Source organism: Falco peregrinus, chromosome 5, assembly GCF_023634155.1.
Source record: "Falco peregrinus isolate bFalPer1 chromosome 5, bFalPer1.pri, whole genome shotgun sequence".
Lineage (NCBI taxonomy): Eukaryota > Metazoa > Chordata > Aves > Falconiformes > Falconidae > Falco > Falco peregrinus.
Genome location: NC_073725.1, coordinates 65764682 through 65792391, shown reverse-complemented (window position 1 = coordinate 65792391; position 27710 = coordinate 65764682). Strand labels below are relative to the sequence as shown.

Genomic DNA, 27710 nt, shown 5'->3' with positions numbered 1-27710 from the left:
TCTTTGCCTAGTACCAGGAGGTACTGCTCTAGCTCTTGTAGCAACTTTTTATAATCCATTTGCCCAAACCCTACGATGTACAGTCCTGTGTAAGTACTTGGACTTCCCCACCAACACCCCTTCCCCTCAAAGTTATTGTACACCTACAACTTCATGAACTCCGTATAGCATTTCAAATTAGAGAAGCAAGTCTTCTCGCCATGAAAAAAGTCACAATACTGTTTTCCATGTGTACCAGCTCTACTATGTGTGCCTTCATGCTTCAGCAGGAGGTGGCTGATAGGCATTCCTCTGTTAACTTGTGTGTTGATTTATGCATAAAGATCCCTTTCCCTTCTAGAAGTATTCACAACAGCCAGATAAGGACTTTGAATTTTACATCACTTTTTCCTGGCTTCTGATTTTATAGATTCACTTGCAAACTATTTCGTTCATCTTAATGCAGAAAGTTTTAAACAAAGTTCTACCTGCCAGCTGCTGTCAAATTACCCATTTAGAAGTCAATAAAGCTGGTGAGTGGCATTTGTTTTGTTGTTGGATAGAGAATTCTCTGAGTGTATAGAGAGTAAATATGATCCGGTTTTGTGCAACTGGGGAAAAATCCAATTTGCCTTTCATTCAATATGTTTGTTTCTCTAAGGAAATTCAATATTCCTTTCTCTGTGATAGAACAAACCAGTTTATCTGCTGGACTGCCTACGCAAGTACAGCAATATTTGGGCTGGACTTGGGCAAATTGGGCTAGACTTGTTCCCATTTTTTAGAAGTCTGTGTAAATAAAGACATCAGACCAGACTTCTGGGAAATGTCAAGGTTGAGGTATCCCCTAGAAGATTTCAGCAGGGATTTTAGCACTTAATCTTAGTGTGGGATTATTTACCTTTTCTTTTCAAACCCTTCCTCCTGCAGATACCTTGTTATTGTGTGATGGTTTATCTGATCTCCTGTTTACTGTGTTTGGCTGGTCAGCTTTCGTCTAGTCCTTCATGGAAGAGTTGGAATTGGTGAAGCATCATTATTAGGGTGAATGGTCTCTGTCTTTCCTTGTCATCAGCCCTCCTCCCCATCCTGTTAGGGGGAAAATGGCCTTTTGCAACACAGTCATCTAGTCATAGCATCTGCAGGTGAAAAACAATCTCTTATGAAATAAATTGAGCACTGGCATCTGTCCGTGGAGCATCTATTATTTAGTTTCCTTTGAGTGAACTGATAACTTCATTCATGAATTGAGGGAAGAGTTGAGCAAAGGGAACATACATCATTTTAGATGGAATAAGGCAAGATGTGAAAGCATCTCCTGTCCTAACCTAGAGGCGCTCGCTCAGGGGCCAACAGGAATTTCAATTACTGCTGTAAAATCGGAGTGTGTAGATCCTTTAACAGAGTTGTATTGGGAATATAGGTGGGGAAGACTTTTATGGGTCATCACTGCCTCGGGTAAAAATATTAAGACGTGTGTCTGTTCCAGAAGTGGTTTTGTTGTCGCAGCTATGTAAGAGACCTGCAATGCTATGCAGATAAGATGAATGACAGTAAGCTGGGAGAAACAAGGACAAACGGAGTCGGTGTTGGGAAAGGATGTCTCAGTACTGGCATGGTGTCTATAACAGGCTTAGTTCAATGCTGTACTTGATTTATGCTTTAAAGGCATCTTTTTAAAAGACCTTGCAGTAGAAATCTTTTGGTAATAATGATTCAGGTATCTTTGTTCGGTTCTTCATTTCCTGGGGCTGTTGAATGCATTGACACGCAGTGATAGTCAGATAAGAGCTATGCTTGTAAATAGAGGGAACAGTAAATGGGGGTGGTCCAGAGGCTAGGGCAGACTAGTGGTATAGAACGGTGGTCTCCAAATTTTTTTGATTGTGCCCCCTTATCAGCAAAAAAATTTTGAGTGCACCTCCTGATGCATGTATATTTATTTATAAAATCTATACATGCAATGCTGTGCTAACATATTGTGTCCGTTATAAAATACACACAAAAATAGAGATTGAAAAAAAGGACCAGATAAAGATAAAATAAACATTATTAAAGACTTACTTCATTCATTAGTGGTAAAAAAAATATTTTCTTCCTGCACTCCAGCTGATGTATTTGTGCACCCCACCTTGGAGACGGCTTAAGCAGAAAATTTGAAATACAGAGTCAGGGCTAATGCAATACATTACATGTTTTTTGGCACACTGTGCAGTTTCTTAGGGGTTTAGAAATTTTCCCTCCAGGCAACATTCATTTTGGCAGCCTTTCTGCTCCAGTCAAGAATTAAATAGTCCATAGAAATGACACAAGTCTTTTCTTTCTAAAGTGGGCTTCTCCAAGTCAATGCTGAATAAGTCTAGAGCTTTCAGTCTGCCTGTTGGAAAGGAAGAATAGTACCATAATGTAGTGTGTTAGCCCAGCATTAGAGCTTTTTGGTGAAAGGAGAAAAAAGTTAAATGCCCAGAAATCGTGGCATATGAAGCTAAATGTTGCCTATTGCCTTGAAACAGGTGACTGCAAAGCAAAGGCCCGTCCTCCAAAAGTAAAAGGAGAGAGAAAGAAGAAACACCTTTTCCATCAACACCAACACCAGCTGCAAGCACCTCAGCCTCCTCTACAGCAGCAGCAGCTGCCACCACCGCCTGCACTGCAGCAGCAGCTGGCAGAGGACAAGGCACCGGCAGCACGACCACCGGTGCCCCCAGCAGTACCCACATCGTCTGCAGCAGAAAAGAGCTTGCCCCCAGCTCCACTGAATATTGTCCACCCCTCAGAGGCACCCGTGGAGGAGGATGACTTTAAACCTCGGCCGATCATTCCCATGCTTTATGTGGTTCCACGGACCAAAAAGGTGGTGTTTGACAAGGAGCACATGTCCTGTCAGCAGGCGTTTGAGCAGTTTGCCACGCAGAAGAGTCCAAGCTGGCGGGAGCAGACGGTCCCTATGGAAATCCCTATGAAGGAGGAGGAGAACGTGGAAGCAGAAAATACAGAGATGGCTGCAGAGGTCAGTGATTTACAGGTATGCATGACCGGGGAGTTGACTATAAGATATGCCAGTTTTAAGCAACAGGTTGAGGACCAAACTATTAGAAATGGTGGGGATAGGGGGAAATGTGCATTGCCATACCACATGGCACAATTAGCATAGCTTTCATGTAGATGTTTCCAAGACACAATGGTGCAGACCAGAGAGGAAAAAAATGCTGTGCTGCCCTAACTACCTTCCTCTCCGCTCACTCCTGCGTAGTGTGGAATGTAGTTGGATTTCAGTCCTGATGCTGTAGCACTGCTGCTTGTGTTACGTTTGTGAACCGAAGTGTGTGGTTCTGTCAGTTCCTAGTGCAGAGTAAGTCTCTGTAACATGTTCAGCGCCTTGCACCGGAGAGGGCTGTGAGCCACTGTAATTAGGTTGCATGCGGCATTTACAGTGTTGGCTGGCGCGTGGGGCAGTGTGTACAGTACAATATAAACATGCTTGTCGTAAAACAAACTGTAATGTTCTAGTAAAACGTTTCTGGTCCTATACGCCCTGTACGTAATTTTTATGCTAGAGTTCCTAGCTGTTTATGTGATGGACCAAACTTTCCGTAAGCTAATGGAGTTGGCAGGCTTGAAGCTGTTAAAAAAACCACTGTAGTTTACCTTTACCCGACATCTTAAGAGATAGCGTTGGTTTCATCTACTCCAGTAATTGGCTTGGGAGGCTTTACTGATGGCAGCCAGAAGGCAGTGAAAAGTTTGCTGTGTAAATTCAAGTACTTTTTACGATAAGGATTCTGTCTCTGTTGTCCTGTACTCTCCTTTGTTTGCCAAGATATTTTGGGGTTCCCAGCTAGCTTGTCCTGGTTTGTTACAGACTGCTGCTTTTTCAAAAATGAAGATGGAGATAAAAAAGAGTCGTCGTCATCCACTGGGCAAACCACCAACCCGCTCCCCATTGTCAGTGGTGAAACAGGAGACCTCGAGCGATGAGGGTGAGTGCACTAGCATTAGGAATGCTTGTATATCTTCTCTGATCTGAAAAATTGCTGAAGTCATTAACATAACTAGATGGCCTGCAACTTTGTGCGTTACACTTAACTGATAGGAAATGTAGCATGTTCCCGTTTTGATAACCCAGCTGGAAACAAAATTCATCTGTGGGAGGTGTACCTTCTCACTTCCCACCCTTTTTCTCTCAAGAAAAATATTTTGCTGGATGCCACATGAGGCAGTGTTTTGGACAAAGGGAGAAAAGAGTTCGCAGAAAATAACATCCTAAAGTAAAAGCTCCGTCACACATATTGCATTAAAATGAGATCTGTTCACCTCAAAGGGCTGTGGGGGTTAGGTCTGCTGTTATGTGTCTGGGGAAAGTTAATGCAACTTTTTGGTTGGCTTTGTCATCTGTGTGAGTGGTGGAGTCCCAACTTTTCTTGGCAGAGCCAGAAATGAGAATTGGAAAGTCTCTCAGTGCTTAACTGTACATCACTGATTTTTCTTTTCCCACATTCCAGTCACTGCGAATGCCCTAACAGTCTGAACAGGGTGGGGGGGGAAGACTCCTGTTGTGTAGTATAATTTACCATTCTGGGTCTTCCCCACATTATAAAGTACTCAGAATGTAAAAAGTCCACAGTAAGAAGCTTTTGCGTGCTGGGGCAGGTGCAGGAAGGTGCAGCTGGCAGTCCCTGCTGCTTTCAAGGTACTTACAACCTTATATTCAAAAGGACATCTTTCCTGTTCATTTTCCTTCAGAGAATATATCCATTGATTTTAGAGAAACTTGGTGTAGGAAGGGGATATTCTGTACGTACATAGCTCCATTTCCTTACCAAGGGTGATGCGTTTCATGTCTTGCATATGTGTAATGTGGAGTGAAGCACTGAAAGGCAGTTGAGACTAGTTATTTTCTTCTGGTGTGAGACCTTGCATCAAACTTTGTGCTGAAGGATCCTCATTAGATGGATTCTTTTCACTGTTTTGACTTGTTGGATGGTGCATGGGGACTTTGCTGGCTGATTCAGGAGCAACTTTCTGTGAAAGCTGGCATTTCTCGGGGACTGATTTGCAGCACTGTTGGGCAAAATCTGATCAAGCAGATTCTACCCTTCCCCACCAGGGAATAGAAGTAGCTCTCTGCACTCCTTAATTTTTCAAGGCTAATGTATAAGCATGATCTGCAGGTTGCAGTGAGGAAGTGTGAGCATGTAAATTAAGCAATCACATATGCTACACTAAGATTTGGTTGGGACAAATTGTTAGTCTTTTCTACTTGCTTGAAGTATAGGAGCCATCCTGAATGCTGTGTGTCACCTAGAATCCATCCCGGAATGAGTGAAGGTGGTGATAATGTGCAACAGTCACTTCCTTTTTTCTCTCAGTCTGTCACTCTGGATTACAATGCTGGTTTCATTGATTTCAGTGTATCATAAATCCTTGCCTGTCTCCTGATGTGCCTTGACTAAAATTTGGAGAAACATGTGGTTTGGGTTTTGGCTTAGGTCTTAAAATGTCATTAAAGGTGCTTGATTTCTTCAAAAGGTGAGGGTTGAGCCCTGCTTTGGAAGTAAGACATCGTGAAAGTATCAATCTATGTACCCGAGGTCACTGGCCTTTTTAAAATTTTGTCTGTGCCTTACACAGGGCCGGACACATAAGCATGTGTGGCTGAAGTTAAGACTGTGGAACACCTCCTTGTAAATCTGTTTTGTTGGAGGGCTGGCTCTGGTGTGATGCACACTGAACTGGCAGCCAGCTCCTGGCATGAGCGGTATCTTCCTTGGGGAAGGAAAGCCCAACCTGCCTGCTGGCCCGGCTGCTCCTTGTAGGCTCCCTTTCCAGGAGCATCCTGGGCGGTGTTGTGGAAAAGGCGATGGTATCGGTGATTACTGTTAGCCTTTGGATACAGAGATGAAAATAAAAAGACAGTAAGAAAAGACACTTTTTAGGAAGTAACTCTCATTTGAAGTGTGATAGAGATACAGAGATACACAGACAGCATCGTGTCAGAAAAAGGATTGATTAATTAACGCAATAACGTTTCCCACGTTGTGTGGCAAACATATATCCAATTAGTTGGGGGAACCTTTGAAATCTGAGATGTAAACTTAGCCATTAGTGTTTTACTACAAGTTCCTTCTGTCCTTTCTGGTAACCTAAGAGTCCGAAAATCTGAAAAGGGAGGTAGAAGTAGGGAGGAGACTTAGGCTTGTTGAGAGCAGAACATTTAACTGTGTCTTTCCAGTAATTAACAGTGAAGCAGTGAACAGTTTGGTTTAATGTGCTGAGCTCTGGGGACAATGTTCCACGGAGATGTTTTTGAGTTCCCCTGGCCAAAGCTGTTCTTTTGGAAACTTTGCAGATTGTCAGTGCAGTGAGGGATTTACACATACCTTTGTGTGGAAAATTTCTTTAACACTTACAGTGACTCAAAAGTCCTTAACAAGGAATGGTAAGAAACTTGGACCCCCAAACTGACACAAATGGATTCTGTGGTGGTAAAATGCCAAGGGCCCTTTAAAGGTTTTGTAAAAACAAAGAATTAGCGAACTAATTAGCACAAGCAGTACCTATCAGAGCTCTGGCAGAAGCAGAGCTGGTGGTGAATGCAAATTGAAGGCTTAGTGGCTGCTTGATGGAAGTAGCTGTGAAGCAGCTGCAGAAAAGTAAAATGAAAACTTGAGCCCAGGATATCTTATCTTATGGCCAAGATTTGTGTTTGCAGAAACAGGTATGGGATATGCTTTGGGAAGGTTGGAAGTGACTTGCTGCTGACTGGTGGGAACTGGGAGCTGGCCTAACCAAACCGGTGTGAACTGCATGCGCATCTTCTGGAGAGTGCATCTCCCAGTGGGGGACAGGAAAGGGGGATTTCCTTGCACTTGCATCATGCATTTTGAACTTGTCTTCATTAGGAGGATATCTTAGGTTTCCACAGCTAGAAAGTAGAGAGAGTTAGGAAGGTTGTACATCTAGATTCTCTTCCTCCTCCTTCCTCATGGTCTGTTCTGTTAGGGCATTGGTGTGTCTGTCTTGTCTGTTTTACCATAAAGTGTAAATTATACCCAATGAAAGAAGTACTTGAGGCATACACATAAGAGGGATCGTGGATGAGTTGACTGTTTTTACATATTGAACTTCTTGTGTTGTTGAAACGTAAGCTGTTAACCCTGTCTTGCTGCGTTTTGTCTCTGCTGACTGTCTGTTGTTTTGGGATTATTTTTTTTTCCTTTATAGAAACCTTTCCATTTTCTGGAGAGGAAGATATGAGTGACCCAGAGGCTTTGAAATCTTTACTTTCACTCCAGTGGAAGAATAAAGCACATAATTTCCCAGCTGAAAGAAAATTCAATGCCGCTGCTGCCCTGAGTGAGCCATACTGTGCTGTCTGTACCCTCTTTTACCCGTATAACCAGGTAATTCCTGATACAGCTCAGATGGACATGTCAGTGGTGGGTGCTGAGTGGGTGGCTGCTGTGTAAGTTGTGGTGCAGACCTTTGTAATACAGAAAGAAGACTCATATAAATTTGCACACCAAAGTATGTTTGCATTTGGCAGAGGCAGTGGATGGAGCCTTCTTTTGTTACCTTTCCTGACTTCGCTGGCTTTCTCAGCTTTCATTTTTTAAGTCATGCTTAAAGAGTTTTGCAGTACCAACACCATTTCGTGCAGGGGAATGTATGTTACTGGGCATGTGATTGCTCTTGTTTAGATATGGGCCAGGAGTTCTGAATATATGCAAACAAGCAACAAAAGAAAAATTTACTGAGTAAGCACATATATCAGTTTTTGGAAACTACCAATATGCTTTGGAATATGTTAGGAGCAGAAAGGCAGAATTTATCAGATTAATTAGTTATTTTCCCAGTTGTGTATGGATTTGCTCTTGCATGCTTATAGAGCCAAATCTGGCTTTCTGTGTCCGCTAGGAATATGTACCTTAGATGCACGTATATGTGTGTTGTAAACTTCCTCTAAAAAAGCAAAACCCACCTACCCCTTCAATAAAATCTCTTGATTTATTATACAGACTGAAAACAAAGTATCTGTTCCGATTGCCGGATGTTGTTGTGTAATGCTTGTAAGGAAAACTGAGTACACCTGGACTGTTCTAATCCATTTTTTTAAACTCTGGTCTGCTACCAGAAACCTTGAAATGCCCTTCAGGAGAAATTCTTGCAGCAAGAGTAGGGAAGGATGCCAAAAGGATGGGAGAGGGGTAGGGAAGGTCTTGCTTTTACTATTTTCCTTTTTCAGCTGCAAATGAGGAATTTAGGTTTTTACAGAAGAAAATCAGGGAAAGCTTCTCATTATTCTAATACTTCTTTGAGCTTTCAGAATAAATTACAGATCTCAGTACAGGCCTACGGAGGAGAGAGGAGCAAAAGAAAGGGGTGGGGGTGTGCATGAGAAGACAGGATTTAAAGTTCATTATTTGTGCTGCATGGCATCAAGTGTTGGATGACTTTTTTTGCAAGGGTAGCACTGTGATTTTAAAGTTAAAACTCTGACCAGGGAAGAGGTGATTCCATACAATGATATTTTCTCTTTAAGTCCTTACAGATGGATAAAGAAGCTGTCCCAGTCTCAGCAGGGGAGACCACCTCTTTTGTCCACCTTTCTAAGTGCGGACAAAATACCAAGCCTCTGATCCCGGAGATGTGCTTTACCTCGAGTGGAGAAAACACTGAGCCCCTTCCTTCAAATTCATACATTGGAGAAGATGGAACCAGTCCTTTGATATCCTGTGCCAAATGCTGCCTGCAGGTTCATGCTAGTGAGTGTCTCCTTCTTCACCAAAGCGTTTTGGGTATTGAGAAACTCACATGTTAGTTTGTTTGTGGCCTGTATTTAATTTCTTTTGGCATGCTTGCTATGCCTGTCGCTTCCACTTTTTCCTTTTGTGGTACTAGTAGGCCTGTATATTCGAGTCCTCCTTGGCAGTCAGTGATCTTAAAAATATGCACAAATATCCTTTTTACTGTTTGTTTTGTTGGCTGATTCTTCTCTGTCTCACAGAGAAGATTCTTTGTTCGGTTATCTTCCATTTTTTGTAATAAAGCAGAAATCACAAAGCTGATCACACTCTTTTCGCTTGTTCAGATATTGGTCTGCTGGGTAAGGCTGTATTGTTCCTGCGTGCATCAGAGATTATGGAGTAGTTTCTGAGATATGTTATTAGTGTCTGTGTTACTGCTTGTAGTAATGGCAGTTGATTACAAAAAGCAACATATGTCTGTCTGTTTCCCTGATAGTTACGTCTAAAAGAAGATCTGATTAATCCTAGTAGAGTGTACCTTCACTGTAGATTGTACAACATCTAGTTAACATTTGCACTCATACTAGGAGATGTGACAAATTACTGTTCAGCTGTTTGATCTTGACAGATGGGAAATCTTATTTGACTTGCATCAGCTGGAATTACTTTTGTTGTTTCAATTTTATAGTCCGCAGGTCACCATGCAGCTCAGCATGACCGTCTCTTGTGGAGAACTAGAATACAACTTTTATTTCTGTACTGAATCCACGATTTTGGTCACTTTTGGCTAATGTGAGCATGTGACGCAGAGTGAGCATGAGGATAGAGACTGCTTTCTTCACAAATTGCAGTCTCTGTAGCGATCAGAACAGAGACGCTGCATCTTGTACATCCATATATGTCTTCAATAGTCCAGTCTATCAAAATAGTTTCAGTGGCCAAATTCTGTTTAGGGATGGAGGGATGCGGGCAAGATGATCTCAGACAGGGCGTAGAGAAATTTGGCTTTCTATTTTGGCTGCGCTCTGCCCTTGAGGATAGGACAGAAGTTAAATCTAGTTTGATGTAGTCCCTTGTTGTTTCCTTGTTGCTGTTTGTACTTCTAGACTGTGATATCCCTTTGACTTTGCTGCAGAGAATCTATTTGCTTTTGTTATAGGATTGCAGTGTTGAGGTGTATTTTGGTTAATCTGGCAGCATGCTGTAAAACCAGTTGGCAGTCTGCTTGTTATTGAGAAGTGCCCTCACCCAACTGTGCTAGTTTATGACAACAGCAAGGGCGTACAGAGAAGAAAGCTTTTGCAAAGGTTTCCGGGCTTTTAAGGTGTTGACAAAAATCTATAAGAGCGTACTTTTTTTGGTCCCCTAGGATCATCCTTATGGGATAACGCAGTGTTCTGTAAGTGTGAGCATTTCTCCCACCAGGTCCCATAGTCCAGCTGCCTGTCATCCTGCAGCAAGAAGTCAGTGCTGAAATTTCAGCCCATTCTACACCGGTTTGTGGTCCAGCAGTATTTCAGTTAAGGCTGTCTACTTTTCTTTCAGTTTCCAGATCAGTTTTTTAGACTCAACTCCCCTGCCTGTTTTCTAGGACTAGGCTGAATCTGCTTTCTTGATTTGCTGTATGATGAAAAGAGACATCAGGTGTGGAGAAAACAGCTGTGGATCTATATTATTGACTTTTTTTTGACATAATGTTTATCTGGTTAAGTGGATGATTTTTATAAATCAGGTTATTGTGGCAATCTCAGTGCTTTCTGAGTAACTTCTAAGTTTAATTCAGTAATTTGAGACTGTCATGCCCACTGGAAATTTTAGGTTCAGTTTTGTTAGGATAGGCAAAAGCCATGGGATGAGCTTTGTGTTAGTTAGGATGCTGGCCAGCAATCTGCAATATGTTTAATTCTCTGCTTGCTTGGCAAGTTTGCAGGAATCTGGTAGATAGACTTTTTTAAAACTGTTTCTGTGTCTTTTCCCTGTTGTCTTTGATGGCAAACCTCAGTGCCTCTTACTTTTTTGTTTTAATTTCTAATTTTAAGGGCTTTTTTGGTCTTATTTCCCTGTCTTTATAATGGGTGTAGTACCATTTTACTATTCTGGTGCTGCAGGAGAAGTAGGTAGGAGGATTTGGTGCTAAAATTGAATGTTTCTAACACTTTGTATAACGAGATATTAGTATTAGTTTAAATACTGTTAAGTATGTGAAATACATGCATTTGATTTCCGTGCAATGTACTGTGTTTGTCCTTCCTCATACCACTTAGCAAAGATGACTGCTTTAATCATGCTAAAATGCAGTGGGTTTAACTGGTTTGATAACGTGAATGCATTCCAGTAGTAGCACCATCGCTTTTGAGCCCAGTTCTTGCCTGAAGGATCAAAGTACTGCTATTGTAGTCCTTACAAAAGAGAAAAAAAAGAAAATCTTGAGGGTTACCTGTGTGTGGGGTTTTTGTTTGGTTTGGTTTTAGACCTGCTGGTCCCAAATTCTCCCCCACTTCCCAAAGATGTCTTTGCTTATGACTTTTGTCTAGACCTGTTTTCAGAGATGTTTCTGAACTGAAAAGTCAACAAGTCAATACTGTAGATGTTAGAATAACTCTGAAAAATATAACCTTATTTCTTTCAGGCTGTTATGGAATACGTCCAGACTTGGTGAATGAAAGTTGGTCTTGCTCACGGTGCTCAGCCAACGCATGGGCAGCGGTAAGCATCTGCTCTTCTGGAGACAAAAGAAAACTTCGTGCAGGAATTAATTAGATACTTCAACGGAGATGGGTGGTGGGATGGTACAATTGGCCTTGGCATTCCAGATGTGGTTAGTCATTTTTTGGGAAAGATAGGCTGCCTAGCAGAGGTTTTTGTTCGGTTCTGAAGGAGTTTCATTCCTACAGGAATGCTGCCTGTGTAATCTCAGGGGAGGAGCTCTTCAGATGACCACTGATGGACGGTAAGTGGTGTTTTTTAGTATTTTTTCCTACCATACTGTATTTGATCTCCTAGTGTTGTGAATTTGGTCCTGATGCTCAGTGTAGCACCTAGTTTTGGCATTACAGAGGTCACTGCTAATTGCTGACTTGGCTGTCTGAGCTTGGGTAACTGTGCTGTCTTACACTGGGCACCAGGCTTCTCAACAGCAGAGGTAACGTGGCTCTGACTGCTTGCTGAGTTTGGTTATTTCTTGGAGAAAAGTCTTTTCAGGGAATGTTTAGTAACATGCAAGATCAGATGCACAAGAAGGTTGATGATCCCTGTTGTTTCAGAGACATTTGCCTTGTGCGACCATGATTGTTAATGAGTTGGTAATGTTGCCCAGGCTGCCTACCACCATAAATATGCCTTGATACTGAGGGAGTCAGAGAAATGTTAACAGCCCTCTTGAGTATTTGAATTAAATAATGGTAGACTCAGATTTCTCTCTTCACTTTTTTTCCCAGGTGGGTCCATGTAATCTGTGCTATTGCTGTCCCCGAAGCCCGTTTTCTCAATGTAATAGAGCGTCATCCTGTGGATATCAGTGCTATTCCAGAGCAGAGATGGAAACTGGTACGTGTCTTTTACCTGTAGAGAGTGAAAACAAGAGCGGAAAAAAAGAAAAAGACTTAAGCTAGACAGAACATTGTGGGATCATAAAGTAGCTGAGACTGGAGGTGGTGTTCTCATTCTTAGTTCCAACAAATGCTGTAGGAAGCTGTATCATTTGGATTTCTTCTGAGGTACTGTCTCAGTGCTCTGACACACAAGTTGTGATGACCAGATCTGCCTTTACTCTAGGAGTGTGCTCCTACCCTGGGCAGAGCCTAGGACGCATACCCACCTGGCAATCGGGTCTAAACTACCTAAAAACTTCATTTACCGAAAGTGCTGCATAGCAGAAGCGTGAAGGGATGTGGTCACTAGAAAGGAGCTGACATGCTGCTGACTTGTTCATCTGTAATTTATTCATCTTTCTTTACAACATTCCTCTTTTTCTTGTCAAGAAATCTCTTTCAGAAAATAATAAACATTTCTTTGTGACCATGACTCTGAGGTGAGGGACTGCAAAGATTTTAATAAAAGTCCAGCTACAACTTGTTATTTAGTTGCATAGCCTCATCTGAGGGATTAGTAAATGGATGATTCGTTAGCTCAGAGCAATTAATCTTAATGTTAGTTAATGCCCTGTCATTATAGTGTGCTATTGCAAAATAAATGGTGCTTTTGCTGCGCTTTTTTTTTCCATACAGAAATCAGCTGGGCGACATTTGGGAGTGTGGTACGGGGGAAGGTGATGTAGCAGTGATACGTTGGTTAGCACTGATGTATTTGTTAACGCACAGCTATTTAGTGCGCACAGCCCAGCCAGGGCCTGGCTGAGAGATTAGGAAGAATCTCTGTCTGCTTCCAGAGTTATTTCTCTATTGTGCAAATGGGTTTTGTACACAAATGTGAATGTAAAAAGCATTCATTATTCAGGCGGAGTGATGGAGCGGTGTGATGTGAGAGTGATAAATCTTGCAGCAGTGGTTCTTTATGGATCATCTGACATTTCCAGCATGCATCCTCTTCATTACCAGCACTTGTAACGATGAACTAAAAATCCTTTTACACAAGACTCACTTGTATTGCTTAATGGAGCCTCACAAGGAAACATGACTTAATTCTTTAACTCTTCGATGGTTGCCTTACAGTCCTATAGAGCCAGGGCAGTATTAATTTACGTAAAACCCTGTTGCTTCGTTCTGCGCCGAATACCGTCCAAAGCCTCTGTGCAGACCTACTACACATCTTCCTGTTTCATTCCTGAATTAAAGTTTCATAGCTTTGTTGATTTCTTCAGCATTGTATTCCGTTTGCACCTCATGTTTTCTTTATGTCTCAGGAAACAGAGAGAATTTTTGTATTAAGTACTTGGACTTACACAGTCCAATGATGTGCTTCCTTAGGCTGAAGTTAGCCAGGTTGGAAACTCAGTTCTTTCCAAAGCCTGGCCTTAAGCCCTTCCCTTGGAAAGTGTTAGCGTGGGTGGTGCTGCACACTGCTTCGTCATAATTGGAGTAACTTTCCTAGAGGTGCAATGCTGTTTGATTTCTGCCAGGATTTGTGCCGACTCTGCCAGTAGGGCACGTTGGCTAGTCCAGGTGGCTTTGGACACAGCTCCAGGTCTTGGTCCTGAGTTTCTGTCAGCACGCCAGCATGATCCCTCTGTAAAAGAGACCAGCTGTTAGGATGTAAGAAGTAGGCTTTCAGCCTCACTACTCTATGCTCAAGAATGTCATCATGTAAGTACTGTTGTATTTAGACTGATTAGTAAAAAATTCTTCTCCTCTGTGTTACTTTGAGCACCATGACGGTATGTATACACGCACCATCAGTGTCTGTTGAAAACAGTTTGTTGGCGTTGTCCCCATGTACAGTGAGTGACACATTATGAGTGTTGTTTCCTACAGGAAAGAAAGAAGTAAATTATCTTGTGCTAAAATGGAAATGGGTTTTAGAGTTATGAACTAGGTAAGGATTAAAAAAAGGTCATTTGGGTAGCAGGATGTAAAGGCAGTGGTGGTCGTTGTAGCACCATTGGTACGAGAAGTACAAAGGAAATTTAAACTGGATGAGGGGGTGCAGAGAAACACACTCGTGAGCTATCGTGGAGAGTTGTAGGATCCTTTATAGGAAGTTGCAGCACATGAGGAGTCAGTGGAGGACTTGCTGTGTTTTGGAGGTGTGCAGCTGCGATTAGGAAGATAAACTGAATCCGAGTAAAAGGTGGTGGTGTTGGATCTGATGACTTTGGTAATGGTGGAGTTGATGTGGTACTAGATAAAATTGGAGATGGCCTTTTGCTGAAAAAGGAAAGAAGGAATGATGTGAAAGCTGAGGACAGTTGAAGTGAATGGATTAAGATAACGGAGGAAAGAGGGGGGTAGGGGTTATCTGTGATTATTTTTTTATTTTTTAATATATTTTTGTATTATTTTAAGTTACTGTGAGAGGGCTGAGGTGGCAAGGAGTTACAGCGATCTGTTTAAAGGTATATTTTGTTCTTTGAGATGCACGAGCCCTCCCCTTTCAGGCACAGACTTTTCAGTGCATTTGTAGGCATCACATCATTTTAAAGAATGCAGTTTGCATGCTTCCTGATTAATGGTGTATTACGGGCCTCTGTGCGTAAATTATTTATGACGTGGAAATTTGGAATAATTAGCTGTCATTCCTCAGTGGAGTAAATGAATTGCAGTGTTCATCATGCAGGAGACAGCCTATTTCTTACTCTTAGCTATGACCCGACTCTCTGGTGTGCATTTATTCTGCAGATTTTTCTCCTGTGCTTTGCACCTTCTCTCTCCCTGCTACCTCCCCTCCCACAGAAAATGTCTTTAAATCTAAATATGCTGCTTTACTGCAGCACTTGGTACCACTGCTTCTGTCCATCCCATCTCCCATGCTTCCAGGTCTGCGTTTTCACCCTTTCCACCACCCTTTACATTTCAGTCTCATTCTAGCTCATGTTTTTCTTTCATCGTATTTCCTCTGAATATTCCATTAGTGTAGCTCTTTTGCCTGTCGTAAGAAGTTTGTCTTGCTGCTGGGGTGTCATTAGGTGCGTGCTAATCCTTCTGGCTGGGAAGAACCCTGTTTACATCAATAAGGCAGATCCTGATATGGGAGGGTTAATGCTCCCCTGAGAGGCAGGACTGAGCAAGCTGTATATCAGCAGGTGTCCCTGCTGGTGGGAGAATTAGGTATTGACAGTTTAATAATGAGATCTCATTGCTATTGACTTGCTTTCAGCGCCGTGTTCCTGCTGTGCACTTTGCTGTGGTGCTTATCTAGCTTTGGAACATGGTTTACAGAGCGATAAAGGCATAGCTTATTAAATACTAAACCCCACGTTCTGGCAGCACTGAGGCTCTGGCTTTGAATTTCCTGGCTTTTGTTAGTTTAAGCAAAAAGGCCAAATTAATCTTTGGTGTAAACATACTGACTTCAGTTAATTCACAGGAAGTGAAATTGACTGATTTCTTATACATGTGGGGCAGACCCTGGTTAGGAGGGGTGGTGTTGCGCAGAAATAGTGAAGAACGTGTCTCCCTTTTGCACGTTTTGCTTTCAAGGAAGAGAAATACTTTTTGGAGAAGGGCTGGTCTTTTATTTGTCTTGGCAACACATTGTAGCTAGCACAGTGGGGCCCTGCCTCTTAGCTATGATAACACAAATAAAACCTAACATTGAAATGTGGCAATTCTTTTTTTGCATTTACTGGATAGTTTATAATATGGTACACCTCTTCGTATTTTTGCGGGTACGCTTTTAAGATCGCCCCACATCTAGAAGCAGAGTGAAATTATACTTCTGGGGGTTGTGTTGGCTTATTGTGTGATCTTATGCAGCTTATGTTGCGTTTCTAGTCCCGTGGGATGGAGTAATTTATACGGATCTGAAAATTTAGGTCATGTGTTCTGTGATGTTACGTACTTTTGAGCAGTGTTTTAATGGGAGTGAGGTAAATGAGAGGCCCTGAAGAGTGAGCGAGGGGAGGAAAGGCTCTGTTTAACATCAGATGCTGTAGAGGGAAGAAGAATCTGTCATTCGTGTGTTGTAGCATATTTGCAGGACATATGTGTTTAGAGGATGGATGGATTGGGAAGGGGCAGTGGCTGGAGTGAGCTGGTTGGTGTGCGTTGGAGGCGGTCATCTGGAAATGGGCACTAAAAATTACTGCTTTCCTCTGGCCCTCCTTATATGTGGAAATTATTTCTTTCTAATAAATTACATAGCTGTATACTCATTCATGAGCATATAAGAATCTCTCAGGATTTTATTTATGTGAGCTGTTCATGCTAACAAATAAAATGCATGTTCGTCTCGTGTGTGATATTAATTTTCCCCTGATTTGCCTTGTCCAAGCCTCGGATAAGGTAAAGATGCTGCCATCAATCAGTGACAGATTCCCTAGACTTAAGACGTTAAAAGCTGAAATGGTGTTTCCAAATAGTTCCCTGGAAACATTATGCAAGAATCCAACTTGCACAATTTCTTTCTTTTTCTCTTTTCTAATTCCTTCAGATTTTTATTCCCAAAATCTGGTCTTCTGTATTTCTGAGGGGCTGGAAACAAGACTTTGGTGCTGTTAGGGAATGAGGAGATGTCTCTCGTTTCCCACTGACACCTAAAGCTTGCTGCCAAGTCTACAGTGCCATAAGGCTTATGATTTTTAGCTTTGAAAATATTTAGATTTCTTTCTTTAAAGTAGTCACACATCTTAAGTTGATGACCTACCTTTCCCCCTAAGTGCTGCCTGATTAGAGCAGCCTAATAACTGGGTCTGCTTTGCAGACAGTGAGTTTTAAAAAATACTGAAAGATTTCATACCTCTTTTTCCCCTGTAATTCTGGTGTCTGGTACAATGTTTGTATTTCTTTTGTTTGAAAAACAGTGACTGAATGATCTAAAATAGCTAATCTGGCATGGATACCAATAAAAAAGTTATGGTTGATATGTTTACGCGTGTGAAATAAACATGCAATATCTTTGTTCCGCTGTATAAAATTATATTCTATTAGATCTAATAGGTATAATGTTCCATTAAATATAATAGAACAAATTATTGCACAGTTATTCTGTGTTCTGTTCCTTCAAAAAATGAAAACGTTATTTTCTATCAGTGTAGCTGTGAAGATCCAGCTGCCATTTGAATTAACGCAGGTACATTTTGTGTACCTAAGGAGGATGAGTACTGAGCTGCAGCAGTTCTCTGCTGTCAGGGGTGCCTGTGTGCCTGCTGCGCCCTCCCTTCCCCTCGGCCCTCCCGCCGACAGGCTCAGCCTGGATTTCGGGCTGCTCCGCTGTCCAGTGTGGTGCCGGAGCGCTGACCTCCTGGCCACGTTTGAGGGAATGAGAAGTTGGTATCTGCTGGAGTTTCTTGGCTTATGAGTGACTGTAGGCAAGTGTATGCAGGCAATTCTGGAAGCGTTGGACTTGACCTCTCAGCGGCAAACATCACTGTTTGTGGCTGTGGCTTCTGGGCCCCAGACACGAACGATACAGACTTCTCTACCACGTCACGTAACACGGTGCCCTACGACAGGCGTTAAGCTGCTGTCAACTGCCCACGTAACACTGACCTGTGTTTCTTTTCAGAAATGCGTGTACTGTCGGAAACGGATGAAGAAAGTGTCTGGTGCCTGCATCCAGTGCTCCTATGAGCACTGCTCCACGTCCTTCCACGTGACCTGCGCACACGCAGCCGGCGTGCCCATGGAGCCAGATGACTGGCCCTATGTTGTGTCCATCACTTGCTTCAAACACAAAGCAGCTAACCAGAATGTACGTGTCTTGGGTTTGGGTTGGGGTTTTTTGGTTTAGTTTGGTTTGTTATTTGGTGGCGGGTTTTTTTGTAGAGCAGTCTGTCTGCACCTATATTTTCGATGCAGCTTTTATGGTTGAAAATTACAAGTTATTCCCCTTTCTCTATGCACAGATTCAGTTTCGAAGGGAAGTGACCCTTGGACAGACCGTGATCACAAAGAACCGGAATGGACTCTACTACAGATGTAAAGTTATTGGCATGACAACACAGACTTTCTATGAAGTGAACTTTGACGATGGCTCATACAGTGACAACGTGTACCCAGAAAGCATTATTGTAAGCAGCCCTCTGTGGAGACTGTTACCCTTACAGATCAGCGCAGTGTCATGCATGCATTCCTGTTCTGTGCGCTTTGGGGTGGGGCAGCAAAGTAAAACTTAGAAGTTGCTGCTTGCATAGAAAAGCTCATGCTGCTCTTTGTTACTCTTGTTTATGATATTTCATTCTTTTTTGTTCCTTTACAAAGATGTGATTTTGCTGTATGCAGATGGCTTAACAGAAAGCGGTGTTTGTTTTAAGTTGCATCCTCTTTGTTCTGTGGTTGAATAATCTATTTTTCAACTGACAAGTGAGATTCATGGGGGAAGTGGATTGTCTGTAAGCACTTTTGGTTCAAAATAGGGATTCGCTTAATAGAAGGAATGTCTAGAAGAGACTGGCTTGTCAGCTCATGAATTCTCTTCCTGATTGCGCCACTGATTCACCAGTGAAGCAGAGCAGGTCACCCCCCTTGCTTTTGTTGATACAGGAGCTCTGATCTTTTGGGGTTTGTAATAAGAAACTTCCTAGAACTGAGTACTCTCACCAAAAGCAGGTGTTTCTGGCCTCTCGTGGGTGAATGGTTTTGTTTGAGATAACTGCAGTTAATCAGAAGTGCAGAAACTCCCTTTTACTTAATTACAGCATTACGTAGCAAGTGCCTTGAGCAGTGACTTTAACACACCTCTTTACCTACTTGTTGAGCTTTGTTGGTGTGTGTGGGCTGTCTGACCTCTTTCACTCTGTGTCTTCAGAGCAGAGACTGCATCCAAATGGGACCCCCTCCAGAGGGTGAGTTGGTTCAACTGCAGTGGACAGATGGAATAATCTATAAGGCCAAGTTTATTGCAGCCCAGATCAGTCAGATTTACCAGGTGAGTATGGAAGAGTACCCACAGACTTCATGTCAACATGTCTGATTGTTGCTCGAATTGTATAGCTCACTAGTGTTGAATATTTGCTCTGGTCAGGAAGGGAGAATTTGCCTTCTGAAATTAATAGTGCTGGTAGTCTAGAGAGAAATACAGTGTTAAAATAGGATCAGGGTAAAGGGTTTCTGTCACAGAATGTGGACGTGGGGACAGGCATATGTCTAGACTGTACCTGCTTTTAAGATATAAAATAAATTTGCCCATTTCATTATAGCTCAGATGTGACTCGGGTCAGAAGTGACCCATTTGAACTGTTCTCTGGCGGCTGTCCTGTGGCTGGAGCTGAGCTTGTCATCTGTAGCTCCCCATGAGTTGATAACTCCGTAATTACAACTTTCCTAGATGCTTTGAGAGGAAGTAAGGGAAACAATGGGTCAGGAGACTACTTCAGGGTGGGAATAATCCTCTGGTCATGGGAGGGTACTTTGTGGAGCATCATCATCATATGGGAATAATGTCCTGATGCTCTTGTTTGAGGAGCTGGGAACCTTCAGTCATACGCTCTCACCATCTCTGGTTTTAAGGTGAGAAAAACAGCAGACAGTATTTTTTTGTCTTTGAATTTGTTCCACATACAAGATTCTTGTTTGTGGAAGGTTGTAATAGTCACTAAAGGAAGATTTAACCTGGTACACTGTGTTAGTATTTCAGTAAAGAAAATTCTATAAAATGCAGTACATTCATTTGATTAAATCCTTTTTAAATGGTACCAAGAAATTGAAAATAACAGTGATTTGGAAAGTATACTTTATGTACATCCTTTTGAAAAATACGCTGAAATTTGCAAGTAATTGTTATTTTTAAGAGATTGATGCCTCTGGACAAAAGGGAGAGGAAGTCCCTTATATTTGTTTGGAATGGAGTTCTGTTTTCTGTCCTTTCTACACAGAGCGTTGCATATCTGTGTGAAGAGCACAATGATCCACCTTGTCAGTTAACAGTCTTTTTGGTGTGTATAATGGATGTTAACTGCTTCAGAGAAGGTGTGATCTGAGGTGACCGTGGTTATGAATAAAGTACAACATATAGTTCCATAAAGATCTATTGTTATGCATGCTTTCCAGTTTAATCACAGTATAGGAAATTGTCATTGATTTCTCTAAGGCACAATAATTTGAAATAGGCTATTCCGCTGATAGTGCCAGATGACAGAAAAATATGCATGTGAGTCGCCTGTGTTTTTCAAATCAAGCAGTTACCTGTAAGTAAAGCTCTTCTCCGTGGGGGAAATAGCCTGAATGGCTTTCCACATTGGTTCCCTATGTAGATACTTATTCAGTGCTTATGGTGCATATCTTTTATCTGATTTGGAATAGGATTATATTTATAAACACAGTTTTGTTACGAAATAAGTGTGTTCATAGGAGGAAGGCATGGATTAGCTTTGGCATGTTAAACATTTTGCAGTGGCTTCCCAGTTCACATCTCTTTAAGTCTGTACTTTGTGTGCTCAGATGAGATATGTGGGGTTTTTTTTACAATTAAGCCCAAATGACTGTCTTGTAACTTGCTCTAAGGTGTGTTCATAACAGGGGTCTAACCCATACCCATAATTTGGAACTTAAACAAAATCCAGTCAGTGGTAGTTGAGATAGCACTACCCTCAGTTGCAAGTCCTGTGCTTCTGCTGGAAGTTGTTCTTGTGTAGTGGAAATGGCAGATGGCAACTGCTTGTGCCTCCCCTGTTAAACTTTGTAATTCGTGTTCCCTCCTGACTCAGTTACGGTAGCGGTGCTCTGTAAAACCACAGAGTAAACGGGACCGGTAGCATCTTAAACCACCTCAGCAGGGCTCATCTTTCTAAGCCTGTTCTCCCACCTGTGTAGCTCTTGCAGCTGATGTATCTGCTCAGTTAAGGGACCTCAGCAGGCATCGCTGAGCTCGCTTAACTGATGAGTGGCAAGACCTGGGCAGCGCACGAGGAGGAGTTCAGAGCACAGATGCTTTCTTCCTTCTGAATTTACCCTGTCTGAAGCTGACACCCTGCGTTGACCTGTGGCTTATGTCCTGCATTATCCTGAAAGGCGTAATAACTCTTGAGCAAAGGAAATGAGAATCTCTTAAAAACTTTCAATAGTTTTAACATTTCTATATGCACGTTTCCATAAATAAACTTTCCTGTAACATGTGATGCATAATTGATACAATCAGCGCTTAGCAAAAAAGGTTGGACATGAGTAGTTACCACCATTTGTTGTACCTGGCTGACTTATTTCTGCTTGTTAAAATACAAATGTATTTTAGTAGCTGGAGTCGTTTCCCTCTGACGTGTGAAAATGCTTTGTTTAAGATGAAAGGAATTATTATTACCATATTGGCCTGAATACAGGGCCGCCTTTTATTGTAAGTGAAAAGCTGCTTTTTTCAGGATTTGAATCAAAAATCAGTGGAAATCTTTAGTGCTCTGGCTGGGAGCGGGGAGCAGAGGTGCTGGTCCAGCTGGAATGTAGACATTTTAGGATCCGTAGGAGCACTTGAATGAAACCACTTGGGCTGGATAAGACCGGGGTGTCTGAGCAGCACTGAAACTGGCACTTTTTGGGTTCAGCATCCTTAACACAGCTTAGGGTTGCTCATTCTAGGGCAATCCTAGAGATGTGCAGTGCCGAGAACAGGGGATCATCCGTGGGAGCTGGCCCCTGATGCTTCCTTGGTATTCACATGAAACGACTGTGTGTGGCATAGTCTGGGAACGGACTGTTCAAGTACTGTGTCGAAGCCAAGTTCTTATTTCATCTTCTGCCTACTCTGCAGGTTGAGTTTGAAGATGGTTCTCAACTAATGGTAAAGCGTGGTGATATTTATACCTTGGAGGAAGAGCTTCCCAAGAGAGTGAAGTCTCGCCTGGTGGGTATCAAAGGAACAAAACCTGTAAAAATAGCTGTGGCTTGCGATACTCATTCACATTTCCTTAGCATATTGTTTAGACATTAGGTGAATGCAGCCTCCAGTTTCTGTGGCTGCAAAACCACTTGTCTTTCACAAAATACGCAGAGTAGAAGAAATCCTTGAGGGTACATGCTTGAGAAGCATTTAAATGATTTTCCCCTTTCACGTGTTCAGATCTGATTTTTGGTTTCTCTGGTTAAAAGGTTATGTTCATATCATTTTACACTGTATGAATTTAGTTATGTGGACTGCCATTCTGTCTGAATACTGCCTTTCATCAGAAGTGAGGTGAATCGGTCTACAGCTGAGTCGTTTCTGGAGAACCGATAAGCGACGGGGGCTGAACCCCCGTTTCTCAGCAAATAGGAGATTTAGAACATAGGTCCTATCTATAAAGCTCTTAATCGGCTGTCTTTAGCTGCATACAATGGAATTACTGAGCGCATATAATAGGAGGAATTTATTTCATAGCTTTTTTGGTTCCGGACTTGCTGGGTGTTTTCAAACCCGGTGTTCTAACCTTTGAAGTTACCCCATTTAAACAAATGGTGAGACTGGTTTCTATGCAAATCCAGAATATACGGTTTTCTTCTTCATTCCAAATGTTTGTCACGTCAGCCACTGCAGGATAGGGACAGATCCACAAAGTTAACCTGTGATAAGGTTCTGGGCTTCTGTCTCTTTTACAAGACAAAAAGAGGCTGCACCAACCTTCCCTTGAGATGATAGGAATCACTGTGCTGAGTTAACTACTGGTGTAGTTCACTGAACCTGTGAATCCATGGCCGCTAGCAGGAGTGCAAGATGCACATCGTCAAAAGTGGCCTGGTGACAGGCAGTTCTGTGGAAGAACTGATGACAATTTGGAGAAAACTTGTTTACTTATGCATGAAATGTTCTACCCAAAAACCACTTGTGTAAAATGCTTCCTGTAATGTCGCTCTGAGTGGCTTCTCCATCTTGTTTAAGGTTGTTCGTATCAATAAGACCTCATGGCATAGATTTTCAGAGGTTAATAATAATTTACCTTGTTATCCTTGAAAGACTTCTGGTGGCAAAGCAGCACTGTAGAATTAATTTCCAAGATGTGCACAATATTCCAGTTTACTTAAGCTTGTCTAATAATAGAGACAACCTGTTGGAGCCCTGAAGTACAGGATTTGGAAAGAACATACTCTCTGCAGCGGAGACATCGGGCTTTAGAACAGTTCCAGAGAACGGAATGTGAGCTGGAGAGTGAACAGGAAGTCTTGAGTCAGTTTGAAACTCGGGCTTTTCTCATGTCCTTTCAGCTGCCAGAAGTGTTTGACTGTGCTCTGTGGGAAGTGATGCTCACGGGGCTTTAATGCAGTACAGCAGAAGGAGGAACAAAGCCATAGGAGATGATAATTTCTACCCAGAAACGCATCTCATTTGAGGGTTTAAGAGCAGGACGAACAGAAGCCGGTTGTCGGTATAGTGATGCCCACGTGCTTCCTCTGGGTCTTTGTTTTTTAAACACGTTAGGGAAGCCCCATTTTCCTCTCTGCCTTCTACTGGGAATGAACAACCTGAAGAGGCGGAGGAGGATAGGAGTAAACAGAGAATTGACGAGGCAGGAGCTGAAGTGAAGGATATTCTGAAACAGAAAGAAGGCGACGTGAGGGTTTCTCTTTCCAGTTTGGTTTCAGGAGCCCAGAATTTTTAATTCCCGCTGTGTGCTTTGCATGTTTCAGGGTTCTCTTTTTCTGCAGAAATGCTGTGAACCAAATTGTTCACTTGCTACGCCTGCTGTCGTTACGCAGGCATGCTCCATCGTCTGCACCTGTGTGTCTGCCTGTTTTCCTGCTGTGCCTCTAATGATTGTACTTTCGTGTCTCCCGCAGTCCCTCAGCACTGGGGCCCCTCAGGAAGATGTATTTTCGGGAGATGAAGTGAGAGCCAAGCGTCCCCGGCTGGGGAATTCAAGAAATCCTGAAGAATACGGACAAAACCCAGATTACTTGGCCTTTATGGAGAGCCTGTTGCAGACACAGTACCAGCCAGGAACTCAGAGCAACATGTTTTAACCAGAATTGATTAAAAATATTCAATTAACCCTTTTCAAGCCTATGGAAAAATAAAATAACGAGGAAACGGTGGAAGACCAGCCCTGTGCAGTAGCCTGCTGTGAATTTCTTTCATCTGCTCTTGGTTTGGACGGCAAGGAAATCCCGTCTGGCTGCACGCTACCTCCACTTTGCCAGATGTTGCTGACCAGTAGAGTAGGGACCTTGAAAAAACCTTCAGACAGCATTTCACACAGAGACTTTGGAAGAGTTTGTACTAATGTACTTTGTGACGGGCTCCTTGTTACGAGGCTTGGAAAGGGTTAAAGTATAACAAGATGACTTTTTAAAATATGTCAAACTTTTGTCTTTAAAGGTGCTATTACATTGACTACTGAAGCAGCCTTTGGAATTGTGTTTTCTGTACATAGACGTAACCTTTGTGAAGTTTTCTATAAATGAGCATTATTAAAAAAAAAAGCAAACAAAAATAGGAAAACAAAAGTTTCCACAAAAAATTTTTCTAGATTATGGCTTTAAAACAGAAAATAAATAAAATCCTCCTCCCCTTTCACCCCCAAATGAAATGTGACTAGTATTACAGTGGGGGGAGAGAGAGCGAGCAAGACCAGATGTCCTGGAAGGTTCTGGGTTCTTTTTTGTAAAGAAACACTATCTTCTTTGTAAGCTGGGGAAGATGGGGAAAGAAATATTTCATAGCTGGGATGTTTCTTAACGTTAGTTCTCTTACAGACATATGATAGATGTGTGCATTTCTGCCATGTCACCAGGAAGGGACTTAGGGAAGAAATGGCCAGGTTTTGGTCATTCTTGTCATCTTCCTTCCCCATCTTTTGCCATCACAGTTGCTTTCTAGTTAAAAATCAGCATGGCTTTCAGTTACATTATGCCACTCCGTTTTTGGCAAGTTGCTGCTTCTTGTGTTAGTTCCTTTATGAGCCATCCCGCTTCCCCACTGCAGACTAGAGCGTCAAGGGGTTGCTCTAGCTCTCTGGTAGGCATGTCTCCCATAGGAACCTTTTTCTTTTCTTTGTCTCTTTTTTCTTTTTTTTTTTTTTTTTTTTTTCTTTTTTGAGTTGTGCTCCTTACAGTTGTGAGAATCATTCCATGACAGAAGCCTGGGAGGTGTTTTGTATGTTTTTCTTTTATCTTATTAAAGAAGAAATTCCCCAAACATCTTTGATTGTTGTGACATCCTTTACTTAAGTAAAGACTGAGCCTTTGAGTTATTCATGGGGAAGAAGAATGCAAGCCCTTCCTTTGATTGGACTCAGTTCACTAAGAATTGAATGAACGTTAAAAGCAAAAACAAATCCTAAAGTATTGAGTGGGCAGCTCCCACTTGGAACACTTGAAAATCACCTCTGGTTGAAGAGCTGTTATGGAGCAGTGTTTCGTAAAAAAGCCTGATCCAAACCCCTGCTGAAGTCACTGGAAAGTCTTCCCCTCTCTCTGGAGGACCTCTATCAATTCAGAGGGAAAGAAAAAGGCAGCCTTAGTGCAGAGCTGGGAAGGGGCCACGGCTCCCAGTATCTGGGTGAAGGGGGGCAAGGGCATGGGGTACCACTCACCTGCCTTGGCCCGCCAGCAGCAGAGCTGTCCAGCATGCTGCACAGCAATCTTTTCCACTTAATTCCCTGAAATTACTGGACAGAAAGAGACAATATTCTGGTTTTTTTCTTTTTTTTTTTTAATTTAAAAGCCCCTTTGCAAGGTGGTCATTGTTCCGTGGAGAGGTTTTTAAGCAACACTATAGCTGGATCTTTAAGGGAATAAGTGGGAAGGATTTGTGGGCTAGCAGATGGTAGATTAGCATCTTAAGAGACTTGATGGGTTTTAAACTGTCCTAGTGAAGGAGTGGAGATAGAATAAAGCAATTTTTAAATTTTTTTTATTATTATTATTTTGGATTTTGCTCTCCCTTGAGAGACTTGGAGTTCCCTTGATTTCTTACTGCCTCTGCTACGGGTTATTTTGTTTGTGTGTGGTGTCTGTGCGCGTGTGCACGTGTGCGTGTTTGTAAGACGTTTGAAACAGGTTTTTTTTTTTTATTTCTGAGTTTTTGACATTTTCAGTAGATGTCTCCAAGAATAAAAACAAACTGAGACTAATAAAAGTTTTAAAAATTGGCAAGGTTCTTAAAAGCGTCGGTTGTTACTCCTACATATCTGTCTCTTGTTGGTTAAGACATGATTTAGTGGAAAACTAGCTTGTATAAAAGAGTAAGAGTGTTGCCAGGCCACAAGAGAAATATTCAAAACAATTGAAAGAGAATTTAAACAGCAGAGGATTTTTTTTTTGGAGGTGGGAGGGGAAGGGGGGGTGGGATGAGTGGTTGTGAGCAATGGGGAATTTCCTCTGCATGTTGAAGTCCTGACTGAAATAGCACCATTGCTGTATTCATATGTAGTACCTTTTCAAAATTTTATTTATATTGTAAAAACAAAGTGTGTTTCCTCCCCCCATATTCAGATGCTGAGTTATGTTTAAACGTGAACCTGGAACTGTGGAATACCCTTCCTTGTTGCAAGGGTTCTTCCTTTTTGTTTCTTTTGAAATCCCTCTTTTTGGTTTAGGAATGACTTGTGCAGATTATCTATAATGACCATATTGACAGCCTCTGTGCATCAGACTATTGAAAAGGAAATAGGAAATGCACATTCCTACCCTTCTTCCAGTGAAGTATATTTGTAAGTGTCTGATTATGTGCTATAAAAATAATGATTTTTTTTTTTCTCCCACTAGTTTGAGGATGTGATGTATTTTTTGCATATTTTTTTCTTCTGCCTCTAGGTTCATAATGAATTAAAGGCTGTTGAGCACTTCAGAATTACACTTTTTGGGGGACTGGAGTCTCTTCATTTCTAAGTTTAAAGTCTTCTGTACTGCAGGAGAAGGTGGCTCCCAGATCTGATGGGTAAAGCTGACCGATAAAACTGAGGCTGATGAAGAACGTCGTCTTTTCCTTCCTTTCTGTTTAACCATGCAGGAGGTCTGTCCTTGCACTGCTTCCCAAAATCAAGAACCAAGCTTGCGATGCCGTTTTGTCCGAGGTCCAGGATTTGCTTTAGCTGGCTTGTCCATGAGAACCATGGTTGCTAAGTAGTCAGAGGTGGTTTTTAAATCCTTTATCTTTTACATCACCAGTTTACTGCTTCCTTTTTGGAGTCTGCTGTGCAGCCTTTCAGTAGCCTTTCTTTCTAGCCCTTGGAGGTTGCGCTGACATTGAACCTCTTAAAATAGCATCTTCCTGAACCTTCATTTAACACCTTCATTTCCCATCCTGAGCCCTGACCCTGATACTTTTCTCCAAATTTCTCTCCAGTTGGTGCAATATGAGGCTAATGCTGCAGATTATGTGAAAGAAAACTCCAACCTCCAGCCTTTTGCAGCTTAATAGTTTTTCTTGAGATAACCTGAGGAATTATACTAGTGGGAAGAAGGTGCTGATACGAAGTCTGTTGGAATTTACACCCACGCAAACCTTACCTTTGAAATTTAAGGTCTG

The 27710-nt window shown here is 42.1% G+C and overlaps 1 protein-coding gene across 3 annotated transcripts in view; it reads left to right on the top strand.

The window, feature by feature from the left end:
* The window catches only part of KDM4B (lysine demethylase 4B), a 92603-nt gene extending 66272 nt beyond the window's left edge, over positions 1 to 26331 (top strand). For 2 of the 3 annotated variants that reach the window (XM_055804111.1, XM_055804109.1), the window contains 12 exons: positions 2493 to 3004; positions 3842 to 3959; positions 7204 to 7382; positions 8522 to 8744; positions 11356 to 11432; positions 11621 to 11676; positions 12164 to 12272; positions 17847 to 18032; positions 18187 to 18351; positions 19089 to 19208; positions 22020 to 22112; positions 24020 to 26331. In XM_055804111.1, the coding sequence (XP_055660086.1) occupies positions 2493 to 3004; positions 3842 to 3959; positions 7204 to 7382; positions 8522 to 8744; positions 11356 to 11432; positions 11621 to 11676; positions 12164 to 12272; positions 17847 to 18032; positions 18187 to 18351; positions 19089 to 19208; positions 22020 to 22112; positions 24020 to 24202 (2021 nt within the window). In that variant the 3' untranslated portion in view covers positions 24203 to 26331. The remainder of the gene's footprint in view (positions 1 to 2492; positions 3005 to 3841; positions 3960 to 7203; positions 7383 to 8521; positions 8745 to 11355; positions 11433 to 11620; positions 11677 to 12163; positions 12273 to 17846; positions 18033 to 18186; positions 18352 to 19088; positions 19209 to 22019; positions 22113 to 24019) is intronic. The other variant, XM_055804110.1, reaches the window with a different exon arrangement.
* Positions 26332 to 27710: the final 1379 nt, after the last annotated feature.